The sequence below is a fragment of the Ictalurus punctatus genome, chromosome 1, assembly GCF_001660625.3.
Source record: "Ictalurus punctatus breed USDA103 chromosome 1, Coco_2.0, whole genome shotgun sequence".
NCBI lineage: Eukaryota > Metazoa > Chordata > Actinopteri > Siluriformes > Ictaluridae > Ictalurus > Ictalurus punctatus.
Window position 1 is genome coordinate 34,641,568 of NC_030416.2, and position 21,698 is coordinate 34,663,265.

Here is a 21,698-nt window from a genome sequence, read left to right on the forward strand (position 1 = left end):
CTGGGGGCGGAGCTTTGTGAATACGGGCGGGAAGGATTTGAGATCATCGGCGTACTTGCGTAACTGTTAGACGTAACGCCCGTCAAACCTAATGCACCTTTTAAATAATAACGTGAGATTTGTTTACGCGTCACATGCTCCGCTTCGTACTAGCGTCGTTGCCCGATTAGCGAGCTACATGTACTCGCTACCATCTCCACTTACGTACTTTTTGCTTCGTAATGCCCCCGTGCACATTTTAATGAGAGGTCGTGTGTGTACGTATGCGTAATAGATACGTCACACGACGACGTGTAACGCCCCAATATCGCGGCGTTTTTGCTTGAAATCCTGGAGGGACTGCTTTACCGCGTTGTTGAGAAAATTCTGCCGCTTCGACGCTCGCCAGTGTGAAATTACGGGAACGCCATTCACCATTCCTATCATCAGCTAGCTATATTTCTTACTCGGTGTCTATTTTTGTTATTAACATACGGTCGACTTTTTTTTTCCGATTGAATGCGAATAGACTCTCTTAAACAATTCCTGTCAGGTTTTTTTTTTTAATTGAAATTTTCTTAACTTTATGTAACTTGTGTGAATGCAGCACTATGGAAGTGGAGCTGTTTGCTGTGAAGTGACTCACTGCAGATCACGTGTAGGCAGATTGAGGGTTGTAGATGTATGTGCTTTACCAGTAGCAGGGGACAGGCGTGAATCGTTTTCAGTGTTTACGTCGAGTCCGACACCAGGAGCCGTGACACTGCTGGTCTCTTGTACCCATTCACAATCCTGTTACAAAAACGCAACAAAAGATCCCTAGTGCCTGGTTGCCAGATTGTGACTGTTATCAATGCTTATGTTTCATTTAGGACTCAGTCATCTCCCTAAATCACTAAGGCTTACTGAGACTTATTTGCATTTTTGGCAAGCAAGCGTTTCTTCAGCATGAAGCGACGCTTTAATGAGACCCGAGCCACCTGGCATCTCTGGTAGGGAACACACAAGATGGCGTAGCGTTTTTTTATCGTCGTTTTCTCACCGATGTTCGCGATTTTTAAGTCGACGCTCGTACAGGAAGACGGTCTCTGACACGGCATCTCGTTCCTGCTCCGCTTTTCCGTTCGATCGCATAAATCTTTTCAAATCTTGACGCGATTCTCCCCGGTCTCTGGTTCTTCCCCGTCCCTCCATGTCACGGTCTTTTATTCTCGTCGTTGTGCTTCTGTCTTGATTCCCGTTCAGTGTGGACACTGCGATGGCTCTGGCCATTGATGTGGGTTCACATTCATCGAGTCTGAGCCGTTTGTCCACCTGACGAGAATACTGAATAAAAGGCTTTGTTTGGATCTCGCAGCGGACTTGCTTTCCTTTTCTGTTAACTTTTTGCTACGTTGTAAAACAGACGGACTCTATTTTGCGGATAAATGAAAAGCGTCTGAGACTAGAAAGGAAAAAAAGAACACGATGGTAGTGATTTATTGTTCATTTCCACTATAATTGAAGCCTTTTTAGGTGTTTAGTAAAGTTTGTGCTTTTTGTCCAAGCTGAACTGAAAATTCTCACCAGATTGATTTGATTGATTTGCGTATGTTGCGTATAAATGCTAAGTCAGCCATAAATCACCAAGCACATACATGGCACAACTGATCTGCATTCAGCCACACCCACAAAACTCCATAAAAGGCGACACGCACGGAGGGCTCGAAAACGATTAAATTACAACTAAGTAAATAACCGTGTAAGAGCTTCCAGTAATGCAGCTCGGGCACTGCAGCGCACCTGCATCCGTAGACACACGGTAACGCCTCCTCCCGTTACGTAGTCCCTCTAGGATTTGGCGGTTTTTCGATATCATTCGGAGGAGCGTGCGATTTTACAAAATCACAACTGATTTTTACGCGTCAGGCGACGTCATCAACACGTGCGCTCATCCAAAACCCTCTCCGATTCACGTGTAGAACATGAGTACCGCCGAAAAGTCTCATTGTGCGAAACAGTTACGTGGAATCGCAGTTTCGCCAATTCAAGTAGTTTTCCGCAGGAAATAACTCAACGTGTTGCATCACACTTTTAGAGCAAAGCCACAGCAAAATCCAGCGTTTTTAAAAAAAAAATTTATTATGTCCGCGACGATCACAAAAAAAACAGCGAAATCCTGTACGGACGGATTATAGGGTGCCGTTACTTTTGTCTCTCACGTCATGGTTATGAGATGAGTTTTTATTAGTTAAATGTGTGTACTTGTGATTTGAATAAATAAATAAACTTGTAAACTCGACCGTGTAGTCCGTACGTAAAATCGCAGGAACGCATCGACGGTTGTACGACCTCAAGCCGATCGTCCGAGGTTCGCGGTTCAAATTTACACATTCGGGAGCGAAACCTTTTTTTTTTTTTTTTTTTTTTTTTCTCCTCCCTCCCGAACTAACTCGAACGCCGCGTTCCCAGAACGATTTACAGATCCACCTGTACATAAGTACCGATGCTGAATGAGCGCTCGTACTTTATTACATCAGATACATATCGTACGGATTTCCATATAGCGTGTCCTTTTAATATTAAAAACGACGCCTCGCAAACAAACAAACGCTTTTCTGTTATTTGTCGTTTAGTACGTTTGTTCTTTATGAAGTAGATTGCACTTTCTTTATGAGAGTCAGTGTTATAGATGGTCAGTGTTATGTTAGTGTCAGATGGTTAATGTCATAGAGTCAGTGTTATAGATTGAACAAGCGAAATATCTGGTGTTGATTTGATCTAACGCTAATACCCGTGTGTGTGTGTGTGTGTGTGTGTGTGTGTGTGTTACTGTTGATGCTGGGAGCGGCCATCTTGATTTGACCTCATGGCTGAGAAGCTTTGAAGCGTATGAATTCTCCTCATGTTGTCTCCTTACGCCATACAGGTGTGATACTGTGGGTGTGTCCCAAATTAATATATATATATATATTTTTAAAACAACAGTTCTCAAGTCCATTCTTAGTAAAGTACCAGTCTGATTTATTGATTGATTTATTGATTTATTGATTTATTGATTCGTAATGTGTAGTTTTCTGTGCAGGCGATGTTGATCTATTTTCTATAATGATCTATTGCATGTTTATTGGCTCGGCTCTGAAGTAAACGACGGGTTCCGTTGGATGGATGATAACCAGCTGGGTAAGTGCGTAGGGTTTACTAATAACCGAGCGGCGTAATCAGGTGGCATACGCCGTGAACTCTTATCGCAATACCCCCGTGACACGACGGTTTAACGGGATGCCGTATCGCTTCATTAAGAACCACCGTGTGACGCTGACTGGTGAGAAAGCGTGGAAATGTTCCGGAGCGCGACGAGACGAGGGAAATCCTGTACAAAACGTACGATGATGGTGTAAGTGAGGTTTTTAATCGTATAATCCAAGCGCGCAATCATTTGATTAGGAAACATCTGTCGGATAAATATAAACACCTTGTCCGTTTGCGTTTCCGTCAGTATTCATAGTTCATTCATTTAGTGTCGATCCGATCAGATCCGGTCCGACACGTACCGTAGAAACCGAACACAGATGATGTTTATGTTGGTTGTACGCCGCCGTGGATCGGTCTCTGCTCTCGTCGCATGCTTGCGAGGCTTGCATCACGCTGCATTCTTTGCGTTCCCACTCCCACGTCTGAAGCGGCGTGCGATTTGTCGAAAGCGCGCGTGTTTGGACACGTCGGTCCTGTACGCTCTGCTTGTGTGACTGCACTTAACTGGAGTGTTTGTCGGGGGTTCTGTGGATGGAAAGAAACCTCCCTCTTCCAGATGTTGGAAGATCGCTTTGCCGTCTGTCGTCGTCCGGGATACGAGTCCGAAGCCCGACGCCGTAACCGTGGGAGAACGAGGCGTCCCGGAGACTGCTTGACCTTTTGGATGACCTTTAGATGTGATGTTTGCGTAGCTCTCGACCGGGCCTAGATTACACCAGAGACCTTTTGTTGTTTTATTTATTTTTTTTAAGCTGCCACATTTGAATATTTCTAGGAATATTTCCAGTGCTTAAGAGACGTTTCAATTATTGACGGCTTTGCAAAGGAAATAAAGCTCGCTTATCAGCGACTATCCTGAAGAACAGACAGGGTGGTTCCTCGCGCGGTTCCTTCCTGTCGTTAGCCATTTCGCTGCCCAAGAGGCCATCTGAAATCAGAACAACCAAACCACCCTGACAATTCCATTTACTTCCTTTTGACTAGACTTTGATCTCACACAAAGGCTCTATGTTGAAGAGCGGACGATAACGGCGTGACTCCGTGAGTGCGTGTGCGTGCGTGTGTGACGTTCAGATGTGTCATATCCTTTCTTCCTCTTTCTGCTGAAATGAAAAGCAGTAAAACTCTACTGTGGCGAAAACTTGTGAAATTCCAAGCATTTCTCTCTCCGCGAGGCCGCTTTTTTCCCCCGAGATCTGTGAAAGTACGAGCCGTGTTTTGGCTGACAGCATGAGAACACTCGAAGCCAAACAAATCCCTGACACAGAGCTGTCTCGCTGAACCCGAGGCTGTTCTGACTTGTTCAGCTGGCACTCCGAAAGCCCGTGAGCTTTATCTGCTTAACTAGTATATCGTACAGACGCTCCGGTAAGGTTCTGGCATTGCGCCAAAATAATAATAATAATAATTTTCACACTCTGCATGTCAATAAAGAGGAAAAGTCCAAACCTTACACACTACTATATTGCGCAATACACCATCCATGACTTCGGACGCTTGCGGTTTGGGGTGTAGCCCACGTCTCTGTGCCGGAACCCGTCGATGACGTCATCTCTTTGCGCCGCGTCAGAAGGTTTCTCATACCGCAGGAAAAGAACGGGGAAGTTTTATTAGTGAAAGAGCGACACGACACGCCGCGGCGCGTCGTGAATACTTCCACACGTCGACTGTTCAGGAGACTCCGACACCGGAGACTCCTTCCGTAAATGTTGGTAAAAAAAAAAAAAAGAAAGAAAACGTCACCACGTGAACAAGTATACGCTTTACTTCGTCGGAAAGCGTGTTTCTAATACGTGTGAAAACAGTCCCTCCGGGATTTCCCGGGTCTGCGATCGGCGAAACGAACGCAGAATCGAGCGAACGCCGCGGTATTCGGAGGAGATTTGGACCGAGGACGCGTCGCGCGACGGCATCAGGACACGCGTTCAGCTCGAACCGTCTCACGTGCGTCAGACACGAGTTTAGCTGAAGGGTCTCGATTTCGCAAGTGGTTTTCCGAGAAAAATAAAGAAATAAATACGCACAAAAACCGCTGCGGCAAAATCGCAAAACGACCGCGGGAAATTTTGCGTACGTTATTACGTATTTCTATTTCTATCGATTATAAACCCACCGTTCGTGTTACAGCTGGAACTGCAGTACGTGCGCCGTTGTCGTTATACGCAACCAATCGGATTTGAGAATTCAGGAGCATGACGGTGTGGAAGTTTGTATTTGTTTAAGTTGGAGTAGATCGCTACAAGGTTTATGGGTGAGCGTCAAAATAAAGCTCACTTCACGTTTAATCGACGGCACTTTAGCGAAGGCGGGGGATATTCTCACCGTAACGACGTATCGACGGAGACGACAGCGGGCGGAAGTGTTGAGCGGGTGGTGCGCTCTGCCTCGCTCCTGCGGGAGGAAACTTCGTCTTTTCCGTCATGTCCACACTTATCCCCCCCCCCTCCCCCTCCCCACGTCACGTCTCACGCTTACTTCGGACAGTGTTTGGAGTTTCAGTGTCGATTAGTCAGGTGTTAAACGTCTCACACACACACACACACACACAGGAAGAGGAGGAGTGGTGATAGCCAGATTGGCTGACATGTCGGTGTGATCCCCTCCTTCAGCTTCCTGTCGTCCTACCACGCCGCTCTAACGTGGAGGCGAGGAGAGATTTTCCGCTAACGGGGAAGATAAAATTCCTTATATTTATTTTTGTCTATCTTTTTATGTGAACTCACTTCGAGGAGCTTTACTAACACAATAAGAATGGCAGTAACATTAAACAAAAATTCCTACTATTATTATAAATAATGACATCATCACAGCGCTGTTGGATTCTGATTGGTCAGGAGGCGTCGATTCATTTTTCTATCAGCTAGCACGTCTAGTCTGGATCTATTTATTTATTTATTTATTTATTTATTTATTTATTTATTTCTTCACCCCAAACAGATTCTTCGTATCCTACACGTTGTAAATCGTCTCATGTTTGCTCGCGAACAACGCTCACGTTCTATAGACGTTCAGTTCTCCGTGCTGGGTTTTTGTTCTCGCTTGCTTTTCTCGAACCGCGTCCTGATCGGTCGGGTCATAAAGCGCCTGAGGTCACACGAGCCAGCCAGCGGCGTCCGTTTGAACTGTTGAGTCGCAGAGCAGCGTCACACATTCGCTGTCCGTCATACACGACCTCGCCGACGGACACGATCGGTCGGTTTTACCGCGACTGACAGGGTAGAGACGGTATGCCCCTCCCACTCGGAGAGCAGCGGTAGGTTCAGGGTCTCCCGAAGAGAAGGTGAACGCTTTTCTATTACAAATTTTGGAACGCCCTTCACCTTTTGAACTTCTCGAGACGGGGCCGTGATAAAGAGCGGTGTTTGTTAGACGCCGGATTCGGCGGCGCCCGTTCGCTGTCCGGTGTCGTAGATAAACTGTGCTGTACATTTATCCGATCGGTGTTTTTCTTAACACCGACGGTGTCTCCGTCCCGCGGTTCACCCTGAACACTCATGCTGAGTGTGCTTCTTGTGCCGAGTGGTGTAGAAGCACTTTGCTGCTTCTGTCGTGATGCGCACCGGATATAAAGTCAGTGGGATATCCGTAATTCAATCCGAGGAACAGCTCTGCGCTGAAGTTACAGCGGGGTGTGCTAATGGCTCGCTAACGTAATAGTGAAAATGTGCCAAACGCAGTCCGCAGGCGCTTACGACTGATATGGAGTGTGTGTGTGTGTGTGTGTGTGTGGTGGTTATTTGCGTTTACTGCGGTTTTTATTAAAGTTTTTTTTAGTCAATCAATCATGGTTTAAGTTCAGAACAAAAGATACACGTGGATGGATGCATGGAAGGATATTTACAGCTATCTTAACTAGTTTAAAAATATGATTTATATTAATTCATATTTTCTTGACCGAGGAAGCGTGTAAATATTCCGTCCAGTGCTACACCGTGCGTCCATATCGTTTAACCTACAGAACAAGTAAAGAAAGTCACAGGAGAGCATCATTTATTTCATTTATGATGAACGTTCATCATCCACATGCATTTTTAGTTCATTTATCCACAATTTCATGTATTTTGGGGAAATTTTTGAAGAATTTGTATTTCGAGATTTATGCCCCTGAATCTAAAACGCCTTCGTGTTTATTATAATATTTAAAAAAAAAAAGAAAGAAAGAAAAATTCTGGTATATAGAAAATGTAAATAATTTTACTTCTTAATATGCCTCGTGTATGTAGTGACATTTGTCTATTATATAAATTTGCCGCTTTTAATAAATCAAGCGACGCGGTACGTTTACGGCATTTAGCGGACGCCCTCATCCAGCGCGACTTCCAGACGCGCTTTAAAGGCTCTATCGGTGAATCCGTCCTGATACCGGTCCACTAGGTCACGGACTCGGTCTAAAAACCCCGTCTGGGAGGTAATATAGTAAGAAAAAGCACACGCAACACAGCTTTGAGCGAATTTTTGATCCGTTTAACGCGCTGATTTACGTCCTTCGGGAAGAGGGAGGTCTTCGGACGTGGTTTGAAGACCGCCAGTGACTCAGCGTTTCGTACGTCTGTGGGAAGTCCGTTCCACCACCGAGGTCGTGTTGGAACACAGTGTAATATTTCACATCCACAGCACCTTTCATCGTGCTAATCACATCAGGAAATGAAATTTCATTTGACCGTTTAGACTGTAGAATAATCGCAACGTGAGAGACCAATGCCGCGTCCCTATTCGCCGACTCGTACTGTGCACTAAAAGTATGCACTCTTTTTGTGAAGAACTTAAAGTACATACATCTGAAAAGAGTATATAAGTGCTGGGACATACCGACATGTCATGGTTTTTCATATATATATATATATATATATATATATATATATATATATATATATATATATATATATATATATATTAATATATGTGTAAAAATGCAAAAGACAGACGAGAGAACCGAGAGCCTCCTCTCGGTTCTCGCCTCCTCTCGGTTCTCGTCACCTCCGGGTCTTTTATACCGACTAGTTGAGTCCCGATTGGTTCCTTAAGGCGGGCGTCGTCACGTTAACTATCGACGATTGACGTGACGAATGACCGATGGCAAAACCCGAGAATCCTGACCGTAAGAAAGAATGAGAGGAGGGAAGAAAATACAATCCACGTGCTTGCAGGGTGAATCCGGCGACGCAAACCATCACAAAACTCCTCCTCCATCCCTCCCTCCCTTCCTCATGCATGGAGTTATGGGTAACGTTAGCTGAAAAAGCCTCCACGGGTCCGCACTTTGAAAATGAACCGGAAATACTAGACCACCCGGGTACCTTTTGGGATACTCGTTACTCATACACTATCGATTATGAAGATCGTCGTCAACGAATCTCATTATCGATTAGTGGGTCTGCGCGCGTTCCATTTACTCATTACGTCACTTCTGTTCCGAAAACACGCTTCGGAGAGTAAATACTAAAGTTGTGTCCCAAATGACGCACTCTGCACTTACACTATGTACTATGTACTCAACCGTCTAGTGCAGTGTTTCTCAACCGGGGGTCTGCGGACCCCTAGCGGTCAGCGGTGTAATTGCAGGGGGTCCGTAGGAAAGTTTTTAAAATGTTTAAATAATATTATGTATATGTTTTTTTGTTAACTGTCTCAAAACATATTCAAATGAGATGTCTTCAAATGAATCGGTTTGGTTATTCGCAAGTATCACGTTAGCTGAGCTGACGATCGTTCATGGATGGATTTATTTGAAATTTATTTACAAATGAAATGATGGTTTGCAAAAACCTACGAGTGGTAGACAAGTTCAAGTGTCGCATTGATGGATCAAATAAACCAAAGATAATTCAGAGAGTCAAATTAAACGTCACACCGACGATAAAATGCAAATAATAAAATCTTGAAATGTTTTGATTCAATTTTAATGTTAATACTATGAAATACTGCTCAATATTAATAAAATAAAGCAACATGTATAGAAATGACTGTTTAATATATAGCCTATAATTGTTAAATATTCTAGGGGTTCAGAGCTCACAAAAGGTTTTAGAAAAGTAATATCGTCTCAAATGGAACACGTTAGTTTTTTACTAACCTGAAAGTTTGCCCCGCCCCCATTCGATTAATCGGGGGGAAAAATAATCGGCCAACTAATCGATTATGAAAATAATCGTTAGTTGCAGCCCTACACAGTATACGCGCCAGTTTAGTAGATACGGGATCAGTGTATCGTGTACGTATATACATATCCGTACAGACCTCTATAAAGACGAGCTTAGCTTCAGCCTGTGTTTCTAAACACACGAGTGAGAGAGATTTATTTCTGGTGACTCGACGGTCTGGGGAGCGTCACGTCCTGTATCTTTTTTTAATCTAATGGCGTAAAACGAAGTCGTAAAAAGGCCACGTGTTTCACTGAAGACTTTATGCTTATCTGATCAGAAGGAAACCATGTGCTCCTCCATCTTTGTGTGTGTGTGTGCGTGCGTGCCGTAATGGCAGCGGATCTTCTTTTTAGTCGCGCGGCGGTTGACCACAGGTTGATGGAGGCTCACCACACCCGCTCTCGGAGGAACTGAGCGCTTCTCACAGCTTTGCGGAGTTCGTTCGCGGTCGCTGCTGATATCGAAGATTTTCGATGTAGATTTTTTTTTTGGTTTTTTCGGGCCGGGCGATATAGGATAGCGTAATCGATGAGGTTTAGACGATGTGATCGGTGATCAACAACGTCGAACACGTCACCGACACACGGTGCGCACTCGGTTAGGAGGAAAATGGATAGAAAGCCAGAGCGGTGGAATCTACTGCTCCAACATGATGCGTACGGAGAACATCAAAGACTTTGGATGTGCTGTCGTAGGAAAATAATCAACTACAACGTTCCAGTTACAATCTCGGAGATTGTCGTATATCACGTCCCGAAGTGTTTTATTCCTCTTGTGCTACAGCAGACAAGACGAGGCTTTTCAAGACAAGACACTGTGGATATTATGAGATCACTTTCTGCATTAAAAAATTATTTTATATATATATATATATATATATATATATATATATATATATATATATATATAATATATATACACACACACATACACACACACACATAAACTTTAATTATAGACTGAGTTGTATGCAGCTGTTTTTGAGAAATTAGAAATTCTAAGCTGAATCTTTTTTGTACTTAAATCTCCTTCTTAGGGTTTAATAATTTTTAAATTTAAAATAATTTAAATTTAAAAAAAAGGGTTTTTAAATGTAAAATAAAATGCATTTATATTTCTAGGCAGTATATATTTAATTTATGAACATAATACATTTATTTTTCTGGACATTATGTATATAATCACACAGTTTTGTTTTGTTTTTTCTTTTTTTTTTTAAATAAAGCTGTTCATTGCTGGACATTTTTGAGAAAACCTTTACATCGGGATACTTTATCATCATATCACGGAGAGCTTTAGGACTACAATTACCACAAACAGTCGTGACTTGCGCTCAAGCCTCCATCAGTGATCAGTGGAGAAGTTCAACAAAACAGACTTCCTGTAGAAACTGTAATGAATTTCCTGGTTACACACCTGCACTATTTGACCTTGTAGTATTAGTACATTTACAGAAGGGGTGTATTTATTTATAATCACACTAACCGGTGTCACTCAGATGAGGACGGGTTCTCTTTAGAGTCTGGTTCCGCTCAAGGTTTCTCCCTCATATCGTCTCAGGGAGTTTTTCCTCACCACCGTCGCCTCTGGTTTCCTCATTAGAGATAAATTCATACATTTAATATCTATATCCTGAATTTATATATTTCTGTAAAGCTGCGTTGGGACAACGTCCACGGTTTAAAGCGCTATACAAATAAAACTGAATTGAATTAGTGAAAACGTTTTCCTCTCGCGTGTGATTTTCAGGCGCAGGATAAGAGGAAGGCGCTGGAGGAGACCAAAGCGTACGCGACCCAGTCTCTGGCCAGCGTCGCCTACCAGATCAACGCCTTAGCCAACAATGTTCTACAGCTGCTGGACATCCAGGCCTCGCAGCTCCGCCGCATGGAGTCCTCCATCAACCACATCTCACAGGTCACTCTCACACCAAATACACACACACACACACACACGCTGACCGAGTACACACACTCTGTTCCGTTCTCTCAGCATGCAGCCAGTCACACATCAGCGTTTCGCTTATAATCCCTCACGTCATCACGTCCGACTTCTCTTCGGTAACGAGTGTGTTTTATAGCGACCCGCCGTCTCCGCTCGTTCCTGCAGCTGAGCGAATAATCGCATTCGATTAGATCAGATGGACGGGATGGATAGACGGTGGAGCCGGGCGATATGTTAGCACTGACACGTGACCGAACAAGTGATTATTTTCATTACAACACCACAGCGTGGAGTGTTTTTTATTACACGTTTTTTTTAAAAATAGTGTACGCAAAGTCGCACGTCTTAACACTCTGTAGTTAGACATGGTGTTGTGGAACGTCCAAGAGACGAGCCCATTCCTGTTATCGCTTAGGTTATAGTGTCATTCCTCCGCCCACTTCTCCTTTTCTCGCTCGAGAGATTTACGAGACAAACAAACAAAAACACGGCTGGTCATGTTCCCGAGAAACCAGAATGCGTGAACTCGTACGGTCCTGAAGACTTTACAAAGCACAGAGACTGTTACAATGACTCATAAAGTCTTCTAACAAAAAAGCGTTACGAGCATCCACTGTACAAGTCCCCGGGAACGGGCTGTTACCATAGAAACGGTACGCTATCCATAGTTACCATAGTTAACGTTATACTGTCCAAGCCATAACGTGATGAAATGAATCCAGTCCTTGTGGCCAATCAGATGTCTCCACGTTTATATAGTGGTGTGTGTGTATGTGACGGACCGAGACAGGTCGAGAGACAGACAGAGACGTGCCGAGAAACATACAGACCGAGACAGACCAAGACACAGACCGAGAGACAGACTGAGACATGCCGAGACACAGACAGACTGAGACAGACCGAGACATGCCGAGAGACAGACAGACTGAGACAGACCGAAAGACAGACCGAGACATGCCGAGAGACAGACAGACCGAGAGACAGACTGAGAGACAGACAGACTGAGAGACAGACTGAGAGACAGACAGACTGAGACATGCCAAGAGACAGACAGACAGAGACAGACCGAGAGACAGACCGAGACATGCCGAGAGACAGACAGACCGAGAGACAGACAGAGACATGCCGAGAAACAGACAGACCGAGAGACAGACTGAGAGACAGACAGACTGAGACATGCCGAGAGACAGACCGAGAGACAGACAGAGACATGCCGAGAGACAGACAGACAGAGACAAACAGACAGACATCTTAACTCTGTACTGTGTTACAGCATGTGTATCAGCTGGAAAACAGAAGTTGGAGAAGTATGTGTGTGTGTGTGTGTGTGTGTGTGTGTGTGTGTGTGTGTGTGTGTGGAGATTGCGAAGTCGCTACCTAGAGCTCCATCTCTGTCTGAAGAGGCTGTTAATAGACTATGAACAGACACTGTTTTGTCTGGCCAGCTGGAGCCTCAGCAGAGAGAGAGACTGTGTGTTCCCTTCTTTCTGATCGTGTGTGTGTGTGTGTGTGTGTGTGTGTGTGTGTGTGAGTGAGATGATTAGATTAACGTTCTTCATGCGCTGATGCGTGTGAAAGCTCTGTGCAGTTCATAAAAAAGAAGCAGCGACCCTTTTTCCGCCTGATTTGAACGGCGTTTCAAACGTTCACGCATACGCTCGCCGGCCACTTTAATAGGAACACCCGTACGCCGGCTCGTTCACGCAGGTAGGGACACGTCGCGTGGACGTTAAAGTTACGGGTTTATCTCCGACAGTTCCGTGCAGCGCCGACGTTGGAGACGCCTTCCATATTTCAGCGTGCCGTGGTCGCTGCGCGTTTGTGAGTTTTAATCGCTCGTTTCTTTGTAAAGAACGCACCTTGGTCGGATCCAGCAGCTATCTTTAACCGAGCGTGACGTGACCCGGGTTTTAATAGAGCTGACCATCATATCGCACATAAGTATAAAGGTGTTTTCACCCTCTCGTTCTGCATTGTGTGGTCAGTGACGAAACAGCAGCAGGTACTGTTACTGTACTGTACAGTCGGCCATTACGGCTCCCTCCTCCACCTCTGCGCTACGGTTCATCCGGAAACAGCGGTGTGGTTGATTAATTAAAGGAAACCAGACGCCCGCACTATCTGGTTGGTATCCTGGATTCCAACACAATGACTGATCTTTTACCCGCGGCACAAACTCCAACCCCCCACACACACACACTCTCACAGTTTGATGAGTTTGTTCCGAACAGGAAACGGAGCAGGAGGGTTCGAGCACGGAAGTCCTCCTCCCTCCTCCGCTTCCTGACGACGGAGCACGGCTCGAGTTGCCGTATACAGCGTCACGCAGAGAGACGTTAGAGCACCAGCGCTAATGGTGCTGCGCGAGATATCCTCCAAACAATCTGATAAAGGCAACAACAAAAAAAAAATCAGATTTTTACAACTTTAAGCACTTAAGTAATTTGATTATATGGAAACTCTGCCTCTATAAGAGTCAGTAATCAGATTTCTTCCTAAATCGGACCATAGAACACTTTGTAACTCACTAATAAACCCACCAGTGATGAATCCCAACATCAAGACTTTATACGCACTCTTAAAGATAAAGGTTCCAATTGGAACCAAAAAAAAAAAAGGTGCCATAGGAGAACCATAAAGAACCTTCTTACTCTCAAGTTCTGTAGAGAACCGTCTGTGTACTGGTGCTTTCAAGACCTCGCAAATGGTTCTTCATCGCAGTGCCACAAGGAACCGTGTTATCTTAAGTTCTCTTTAAAAAAAAAAAAAATCCTTTAGTTAGTACTTTAAGGAACCAAAGTAAGGTTCTTAAGAGTGATGCCAGGAGAACCTACTCACAAATCCAGTCCCAGAAAGATTCGAAAGGGATGATACCTTGAAGAACCAATACACTGCGCTGAAGAACCTATAATGAACCGTCAAGAACTTTTTTAATCTCCAGAGAACCGTATCGCTCAACTCAAGAACCCTATACAATGAAAAACGGTTCATAACAAAGAAGAAGAAGAAGGTGGTTCAGTGGTGCTGTAAAGAACCATTGAAGAAAGCGAGCATGTGTGCGCCTCGGTGCTCAGTGCTCGCAGAACTGAACTGCTCTCGCTCGCGAGAGTGTCTCTGCACGCTTTCTTCCCTGCTCTACGGTCTTTGCGTGCATGAAATTCACACCACCTCGTGCTCGTTTCTAAATAAACGAGTACACAGAAGCCCAAACCAGACTCGAAGCCCCGTGTCGACGATCATCCATCTTCCCTGCTCTCAATCTGCTCCGTGCGGCTTTGCTCGGGAGCTGATGTGAGACTTCAGTCCCTCTGGAAGCAGAGACGGATGTTCTTTAGAGCAGATACACACCGTAGAGTGCTGGGTTTTTTTTTTTTGTTTTTTTTTTAAATCGCTCTACATACAGTATCTCACAAAAGTGAGCACACCCCTCACATTTTTGTAAATATTTGATATCTTTTCATGTGACAACACTGAAGAAATGACACTGTGCTACAATGTAAAGTAGTGAGTGTACAGCTCGTGTAACAGTGTAAATTTGCCGTCCCCTCAAAATAACTCAACACTCAGACATTAATGTCTAAACCGCTGCCAACAAAAGTGAGTACACCCCTAAGTGAAAATGTACAAATTGGGCCCAATTAGCCATTTTCCCTCCCTGGTGTCATGTGACTTGTTAGTGTTACATGGTCTCAGGTGTGAATGAGGAGCAGGTGTGTTAAATTTGGTGTCATCGCTCTCACACTCCCTCATACTGGTCACTGGAAGTTCAACATGCCACCTTATGGCAAAGAACTCTCTGAAAAAAAGAATTGTTGCTCTACGTTAAGATGGCCTAGGCTATAAGAAGATTGCCAAGACGCTGACACTGAGCTGCAGCACGGTGGCCAAGACCATACAGCGGTTTAACAGGACAGGTTCCACTCAGAACAGGCCTCGCCATGGAAATAGACGTATGAGTGCTGCCAGCATTGCTGCAGAGGTTGAAGGGGTGTGGGGTCAGTCTGTCAGGGCTCAGACCATACGCCGCACGCTGCATGAAATTGGTCTGCATGGCTGTCGTCCCAGAAGGAAGCCTCTTCTAAAGATGATGCAGAAGAAAGCCCGCAAACAGTTTGCTGAAGACAAGCAGACTAAGGACATGGATTACTGTAACCATTCCCTGTGGTCTGATGAGACCAAGATAAACTTATTTGGTTCAGATGGGGTCAAGCGTGTGTGGCGGCATCCAGGTGAGAAGTACAAAGACAAGTGTGTCTTGCCTACAGTCAAGCATGGTGGTGGGAGTGTCATGGTCTGGGGCTGTATGAGTGCTGCCGGCACTGGTGAGCTACAGTTCATGGACTGAAGGTGATGCACACATGAAGGTGATGGACTGGCCAAGCATGTCTCCAGACCTAAACCCTATTGAGCATCTGTGGGGCATCCTCAAACGGAAGGTGGAGGAGCACAAGGTCTCTAACATCCACCAGCTCCGTGATGTGGTCATGGAGGAGTGGAAGAGGACTCCAGTGGAACCTGTGAAGCTCTGGTGAACTCCATGCCCAAGAGGATTAAGGCAGTGCTGGAAAATAATGGCGCCACACAAAATATTGACACTTTGGGCCGGACATTTTCACTTAGGGGTGTATTCACTTTTGTTGCCAGCGGTTTAGACATCAATGTCTGTGTGTTGAGTTATTTTGAGGGGACAGTAAATGTACACTGTTACACGAGCTGTACACTCACTACTTTACATTGTAGCAAAGTGTCATTTCTTCAGTGTTGTCACATGAAAAGATATCATCAAATATTTACAAAAATGTGAGGGGTGTGCTCACTTTTGTGAGATACTGTATAACTTGTTTCCCATCATCATAATCCCACTATCTCGAGGGATAAAGTGTGCCGGTGTGTCTGCGTTTCCGTGAATCGATAGCGTTGTCATGCCGAGCGTAACGGATGAAGAGATGATCGTGAATTAACGCGGCGTGGACTGACGGATGATCCATAGATGTCAGAGTGCCTATGTGTAAATCTTTCTCCAATCCCATTTCATTAGCACCAGTGCTTCATCAATACGAGACATTTGCGCTAACTTTACTGTAGCTAGATCTGTTTTGGCTTCTTGCTAATGTTTCTCATGTCTATGAACGTGCTCGTTGTGTATTTCTATATAAATATAAAACTGCATGCTCAGTCCTGACGCACACCTCCGTGCCACGTCCCTACGACGGCCCGGAACGGCCTTGAGTCATGCACCTGGTGTTATTTGTCGATTGCTGTTGGATTTTGGGTGGTACGGGCGTGTGTTCTGTTCATCGTGTGCCACATTAATGACCGTATGAAGCGTGTCTTTTTTTGTCATCGCGAGGGTGTTTTCACACAAAACGTGTTGAAGGAAGACGAGGCTATCGGTAACTGCCAGTAACCACAAACATCTGGTCACACTTTTTCACGTCTAAAACAAAACGCCATTATCAAACGCTGCTCTATTGGACGACTCGCTAGACCGCACACTCACACGTGCGAGAATAGAACACTTTTTCGTGTGTATGGGTTGCTTTGTGTGTGTGCACGGTTGATATTTTAACAGATGCCACCCTGAGAAAACTGCTGAAGCTTGCACGTTTCCTGTTTGAAACGGTTGTCAAGGGCAATCCTCACCTTTGTAAACACAGCCACACAGAGATGAGTGACAAACAGTGAAAAAACAGTGGCTGTGTTATTGTTTTGGTGGCATTTGTTTTATTTATTAATTTTTTTTGCATCAAGCATCACGGCAAATCAATCCAAATCTCTTCAGACTGAACGATTTGTATCCTGATGGGCGTGGTCCCTTCCAGCATGACTCCGCCTCTATCCCAGGCTCACCGAGTTGAATCGTTTTGATGAGAGATGTTTAAATTTAAATTGTTTAAAATGAGAGATGCTATGCCACGACTCACCAGAGCTATAACCTGGACACCTATGGGAGGTTTTGGAGTGACCTCGTTTTCCACCACCATCATCACAACACCACCCGAGAAGCGGAGTATTTTACGGAAGAAAGGTGTCCATCGCTCCGGGACAGTTCCTGAGACTCGAAGACTCGACGCTAAGGCGCACGGAAGTTGTTCACGGGGACAAAAGAGCAAACAAACCATCGGGTTTAGAAAAGACCGAGCCGCTTCGGAGTTGAAGACGAGTCAAATAATCTGACTCGCTGGAAAGAGCCGGAGTCCCTGTCACTAGATCACTTGATCGCGTCCACGCCGTCCGGTTCCGGTCGGATTAGTCTGGACGGAGGTTAACATCGGCTCTGAACGAGGAAATCCGAGACATTCCGTCACAACTATCGTTTGACCCAAAGGTCATAAAGTAATCGAGCCGGATCTAAACCGAACGGCTCCGCAAAACAACAGATCCGCTAAAAGTAGTCTCAAAGCATACAAGTGAATTTAAACCAAACAGCACAGTGCATTATGGGTGTTTTGTCTCCCTTAGGCTACTTTTGTTGTCTATTATGGAATATAAAAAATTCCGTTATGTTTTCGGGCACCTCTACAAAACTGCGCCGAAACAGTGCGCTGTATAAGTGAACACCGCGGCCGGCTCTCACCCTCAGTTAAACCGCCTCGCAGAAACCGGCGTAGGACTCGCGTGTACGGGTCGTTTAATTTTGCAGGGCAGCGTGAGATTTATGCAGCTTGTGGAAGCTGCCAGGCCATAAACGGCTACTCGGAGGATGGGAGGGAGGGAGGGATCGGGTCATACTCAGTCACACACTCACTCATTAGACCATTCAGGGTTTAAATAGTGCTGTCAAAACACACTGCATGAAAACGCCATTACACGCCGATATAGTTCCGTTCATTTTTCTTCCACTTTCCCGTCACGGATCATGTAGGCCGACTGTAGCTACGCGTGCAATTAGTGAACCAGACCTCTGAGCTTTAGATTCTCTACATCACTGTAGTCTAAAATGATGGGGTTGTAACTCTTTTATTAGTACTTCACCGCTGTTAAATCACTATCCTGCCTGACCATAAATCCACAGCGAGTCCCTCCGTGAGCCGTAACCCCTCGAGAGAGACACCTCCAAGGCCTCCGTGATCCAACCCGGAGAATAATCAGGAGCAGTGATGACCAGAAATTGAAACTGTAATAGGAAAGCAAAACTGGTTGGTGTTAGTACTCAAGTACTTTACTGTCTGGAAGAGTAAATACATTTGAGACAACAGTGATAGTGTGCTAGTAAATAGAGAGGGTAAGTCCAAAATGCGTTTATGTATTATTTATTTTTAAACTGCTTGGTAACATGACTTCCTGTGAATAGAGCAGAAATCACTTGTTCCACAGTTCAGACGTTTGACGGAGCAAAAGAAAACCGAATGAGTCAAGATCATTCTTCAGAGACAGCTGGCAGAAATAGCTGCTGAATCCAGCTGTGGTGGGAATGTCGGGGCTGGGTGCAGTGCGGCGGCAACGTGCCGAGGGTGACATTTTCTCCTCCGTCTGTGGAATGGTTTAATCAGAGACTGAGTCAGTGACCGAGGATTGAGCAAGATGCCCGTACGAGAGAGGGAGGGGAGGAAGTGAGTGTTAATGCTCATTTATACATGTATCAGGACAGACTTCCAATTCAGAAAGGCACTTCAGATGGAGCGAAGCTGCCCTCTCTGTCTCTCTATGAATGACCCGCCCACCTTTACTGCGATTGGCCCAGAGACTGAAAAAGCCCTGCTGTCGTCGGGCTCTGAGTAAAGTTCAGAAATGTCAACTCACGATTCCATTAAACGATGCTATCACCTCATACGAGACCACATCATCGTCCGAGGATGCCGCCGAAATGCAGCCATTTTGTTTGAGCGGACCATTAAGCACGCTCGTTTCCCTTCGCAGCTCCGCCCTCTCGTTTGATGAACAGCTAAGATCCTTCCACCTGTCTGAAAGACGATAAGCACTACGGGCTTTCCGAGGTTCCTTTCGGTCGGCTCTCGGATACGGTTCTGATGAAATATAACGAGGGAGAATGAATGAGAGATGAAGATTTAATAAGAACTTTAACTTTTTTTTGTTGTTGTTGAAGGATCTAAAGGCGCTTATGTGACAAAGAAATCTAAGTGTTTTTGTGCAAATGACACCAAAAATCAAATAATTTTGTTCTCAAGGACTATACCTTCTCTGGGATTTCACTGTGTGTGTGTGTGTGTGTGTGTGTGTGGTTGTGTGTGCACTGGGTGGTTGCAGCCTGGACGGTATTTTTACACACAGGAAGGAGATGAAATCAGCCTCTGAGGCCTCTCACTTCCCTCCCTCTGCCAGCTGCATGCTTGTTTGCTGTGATAAAGAACTGCTGCTACCATTGGTGCAGTCTCAAACACACGCACACAAACACACACCCTGTCCATCATTAGCGTCTTTCCACTGCTGCTTTATGGAGTCTGCCTGAGACCCGTGAGCGCTGTGTGCTCTTTGCCCCGGCCCGGTCGCGCACTGGGTTTGTTCGAGAGGTCTCGGGAGGTCACGAGCTGCAAAACTGGACCCGGGTCATGATTAAAGTGTGTGTAAAACCCCGTCACTCACCCCTGCACTCTTGTCTACCCCACCTCAGTTCCTGCTGCGATGGTTTCGTGCACTTTGTTAGACAGGAAAACATTCTAACGTGTTGCAATTGTTCAGTTTCCTGCTGTGGACGTTGGTTAATTGAACACACAGAGTGTATTCTGGGTTTGTGTATTCTGTGAACTCTACACCACATCGTGTGGGCACTAACCAATTGCAAGGTCATGTGTGCAGCCGAAATTCTACTTTGTGGTTTCTGACCTGAATATTAAAATATTATTCAACCCTCATTGCAAATAAGGTTTAGTGTCAAAATGTACAGACTTTCAGCTGCGTGTAGTGAACAAATCAAACAAAAGCAGTTGAAATACAATGAATGCTTCGAGTGGTTTCCCCAAATTCAACTGAAAATACAACTTATAATGACTTCTCCAGTCTCAAAATTATTCACCCCCTTCATGGCAAGCATCTGTAGAATCGTTTTCTGTTATGACCTGCTGAAAACGAGATGCAGGGTTTCTGCAGCGTTCCTGAGGACTCTTAGCCCATTCCTCATGAGCAATGGCGTCCAGGTCAGTAATATTCTCGGGTTTGCATGCTGCAGCCGCCGCCTTCAAATCCCACCAGAGATTTTCTATGGGGTTCAAGACAGATGACAGTGATGGCCCTGTAGAATCTTCCAGGACTTCTTATACAACCAAGCCTTGGTGGAGTTTGAGGTATGCTTGGGATCATTGTCCTGTTGGAAGATCCGATGACGCCCAAACTTCAGCTTCCTCACAGACGGCGTGATGTTTTCTCCTAGGATTTCCTGATACTTCATTGAATCCATCTCGCCTTCCACACGCTGCAGGATTCCAGCGCCAGAGGATGCAAAGCAGCCCCAGAGCATCGCCGCGCCACCACCATGCTCGACTGTGGACAGAGTGTTCTTTCTTCATTCTTCTTCCTCCAGACGTACTGCCGATCCATCGTGCCGAAAAGTTCCAGTTTTGTTTCATCGCTCCGTAGAACAGAATCCCAAAAGTCCTGTGGCTTATTTATATGATTTTGAGGTGACTTTTCTTGTGCTTTTGGGTCAGTAGCGGTGAACATCTTGGAGTTCTGGCATGGAAACCTTCTGCATTTAGTACACACCTTACTGTGCTCACCGAAGCCTCAGTGCCTGTTACACCAAGTTATGCTGCAGGTCTTTTGCAGTCACTCGAGGGTTTTTCACAACCTGCCTTCTCTGAAATCTGCTTGCAGCTGTTCATAGCTTCCTTTTTCTGCCCCGTCCAGGTATTTATATATTTTCTGCTCCTAGCCAGGTCGGGTATTTTTTTGGGTTCCAGCTCAAGCACACCTGGTGCAACTTATGAAGCCCTTGATTAGTCGCATCAGGTGTGTTTGAGACAACACTTGTTTTGTATGTGTGCGCTGTTGTGAGTGATTCTATTCAGGGGGGTGAATAATTTTGAAACCGGAGAAGTCATTGTAAATTGTGTTTTCAGTTGAATTTGGGGAAACCACTTGCAGCATTCGTTGTGTTGAACTATTTCAACTGCTTTTGTTTGATTTGTTCACTGCAAACAGCTGAAAGTCTGTACATTTTGACGATAAACCTGATTTGCACTGGGGGTCGAGTCATTCTGATTGCACCTGTACACCCAGTTCAAATATAGACAGACAGGGCTGGGCAATATTCTGATCAACTGTAAAATCTACAATGCGATCAATTGTTTTACGCTAGAGATATTGTGATACCGCTCTATCATTTAAATAGAGCGGTATCACAATTGATCACGTTTCATTTGAACATAGACAAGCATTCTTGTAGACAGTAAATAATCGAACAGGTGCAGAAGGTCCGAGACGAATCCGTAGTGTGGGGTG

At 45.0% G+C, this 21,698-nt stretch overlaps 1 protein-coding gene across 9 annotated transcripts in view; it reads left to right on the plus strand.

Annotated features, from left to right (window-relative positions):
- Positions 1-21,698, plus strand: part of abi1a (abl-interactor 1a) — a 53,127-nt gene that overhangs the window by 7,717 nt on the left and 23,712 nt on the right. For all 9 annotated transcript variants that reach the window (XM_017481643.3, XM_017481675.3, XM_017481683.3 and 6 more), the window contains exon 2: positions 11,106-11,273. In XM_017481643.3, the coding sequence (XP_017337132.1) occupies positions 11,106-11,273 (168 nt within the window). The remainder of the gene's footprint in view (positions 1-11,105; positions 11,274-21,698) is intronic.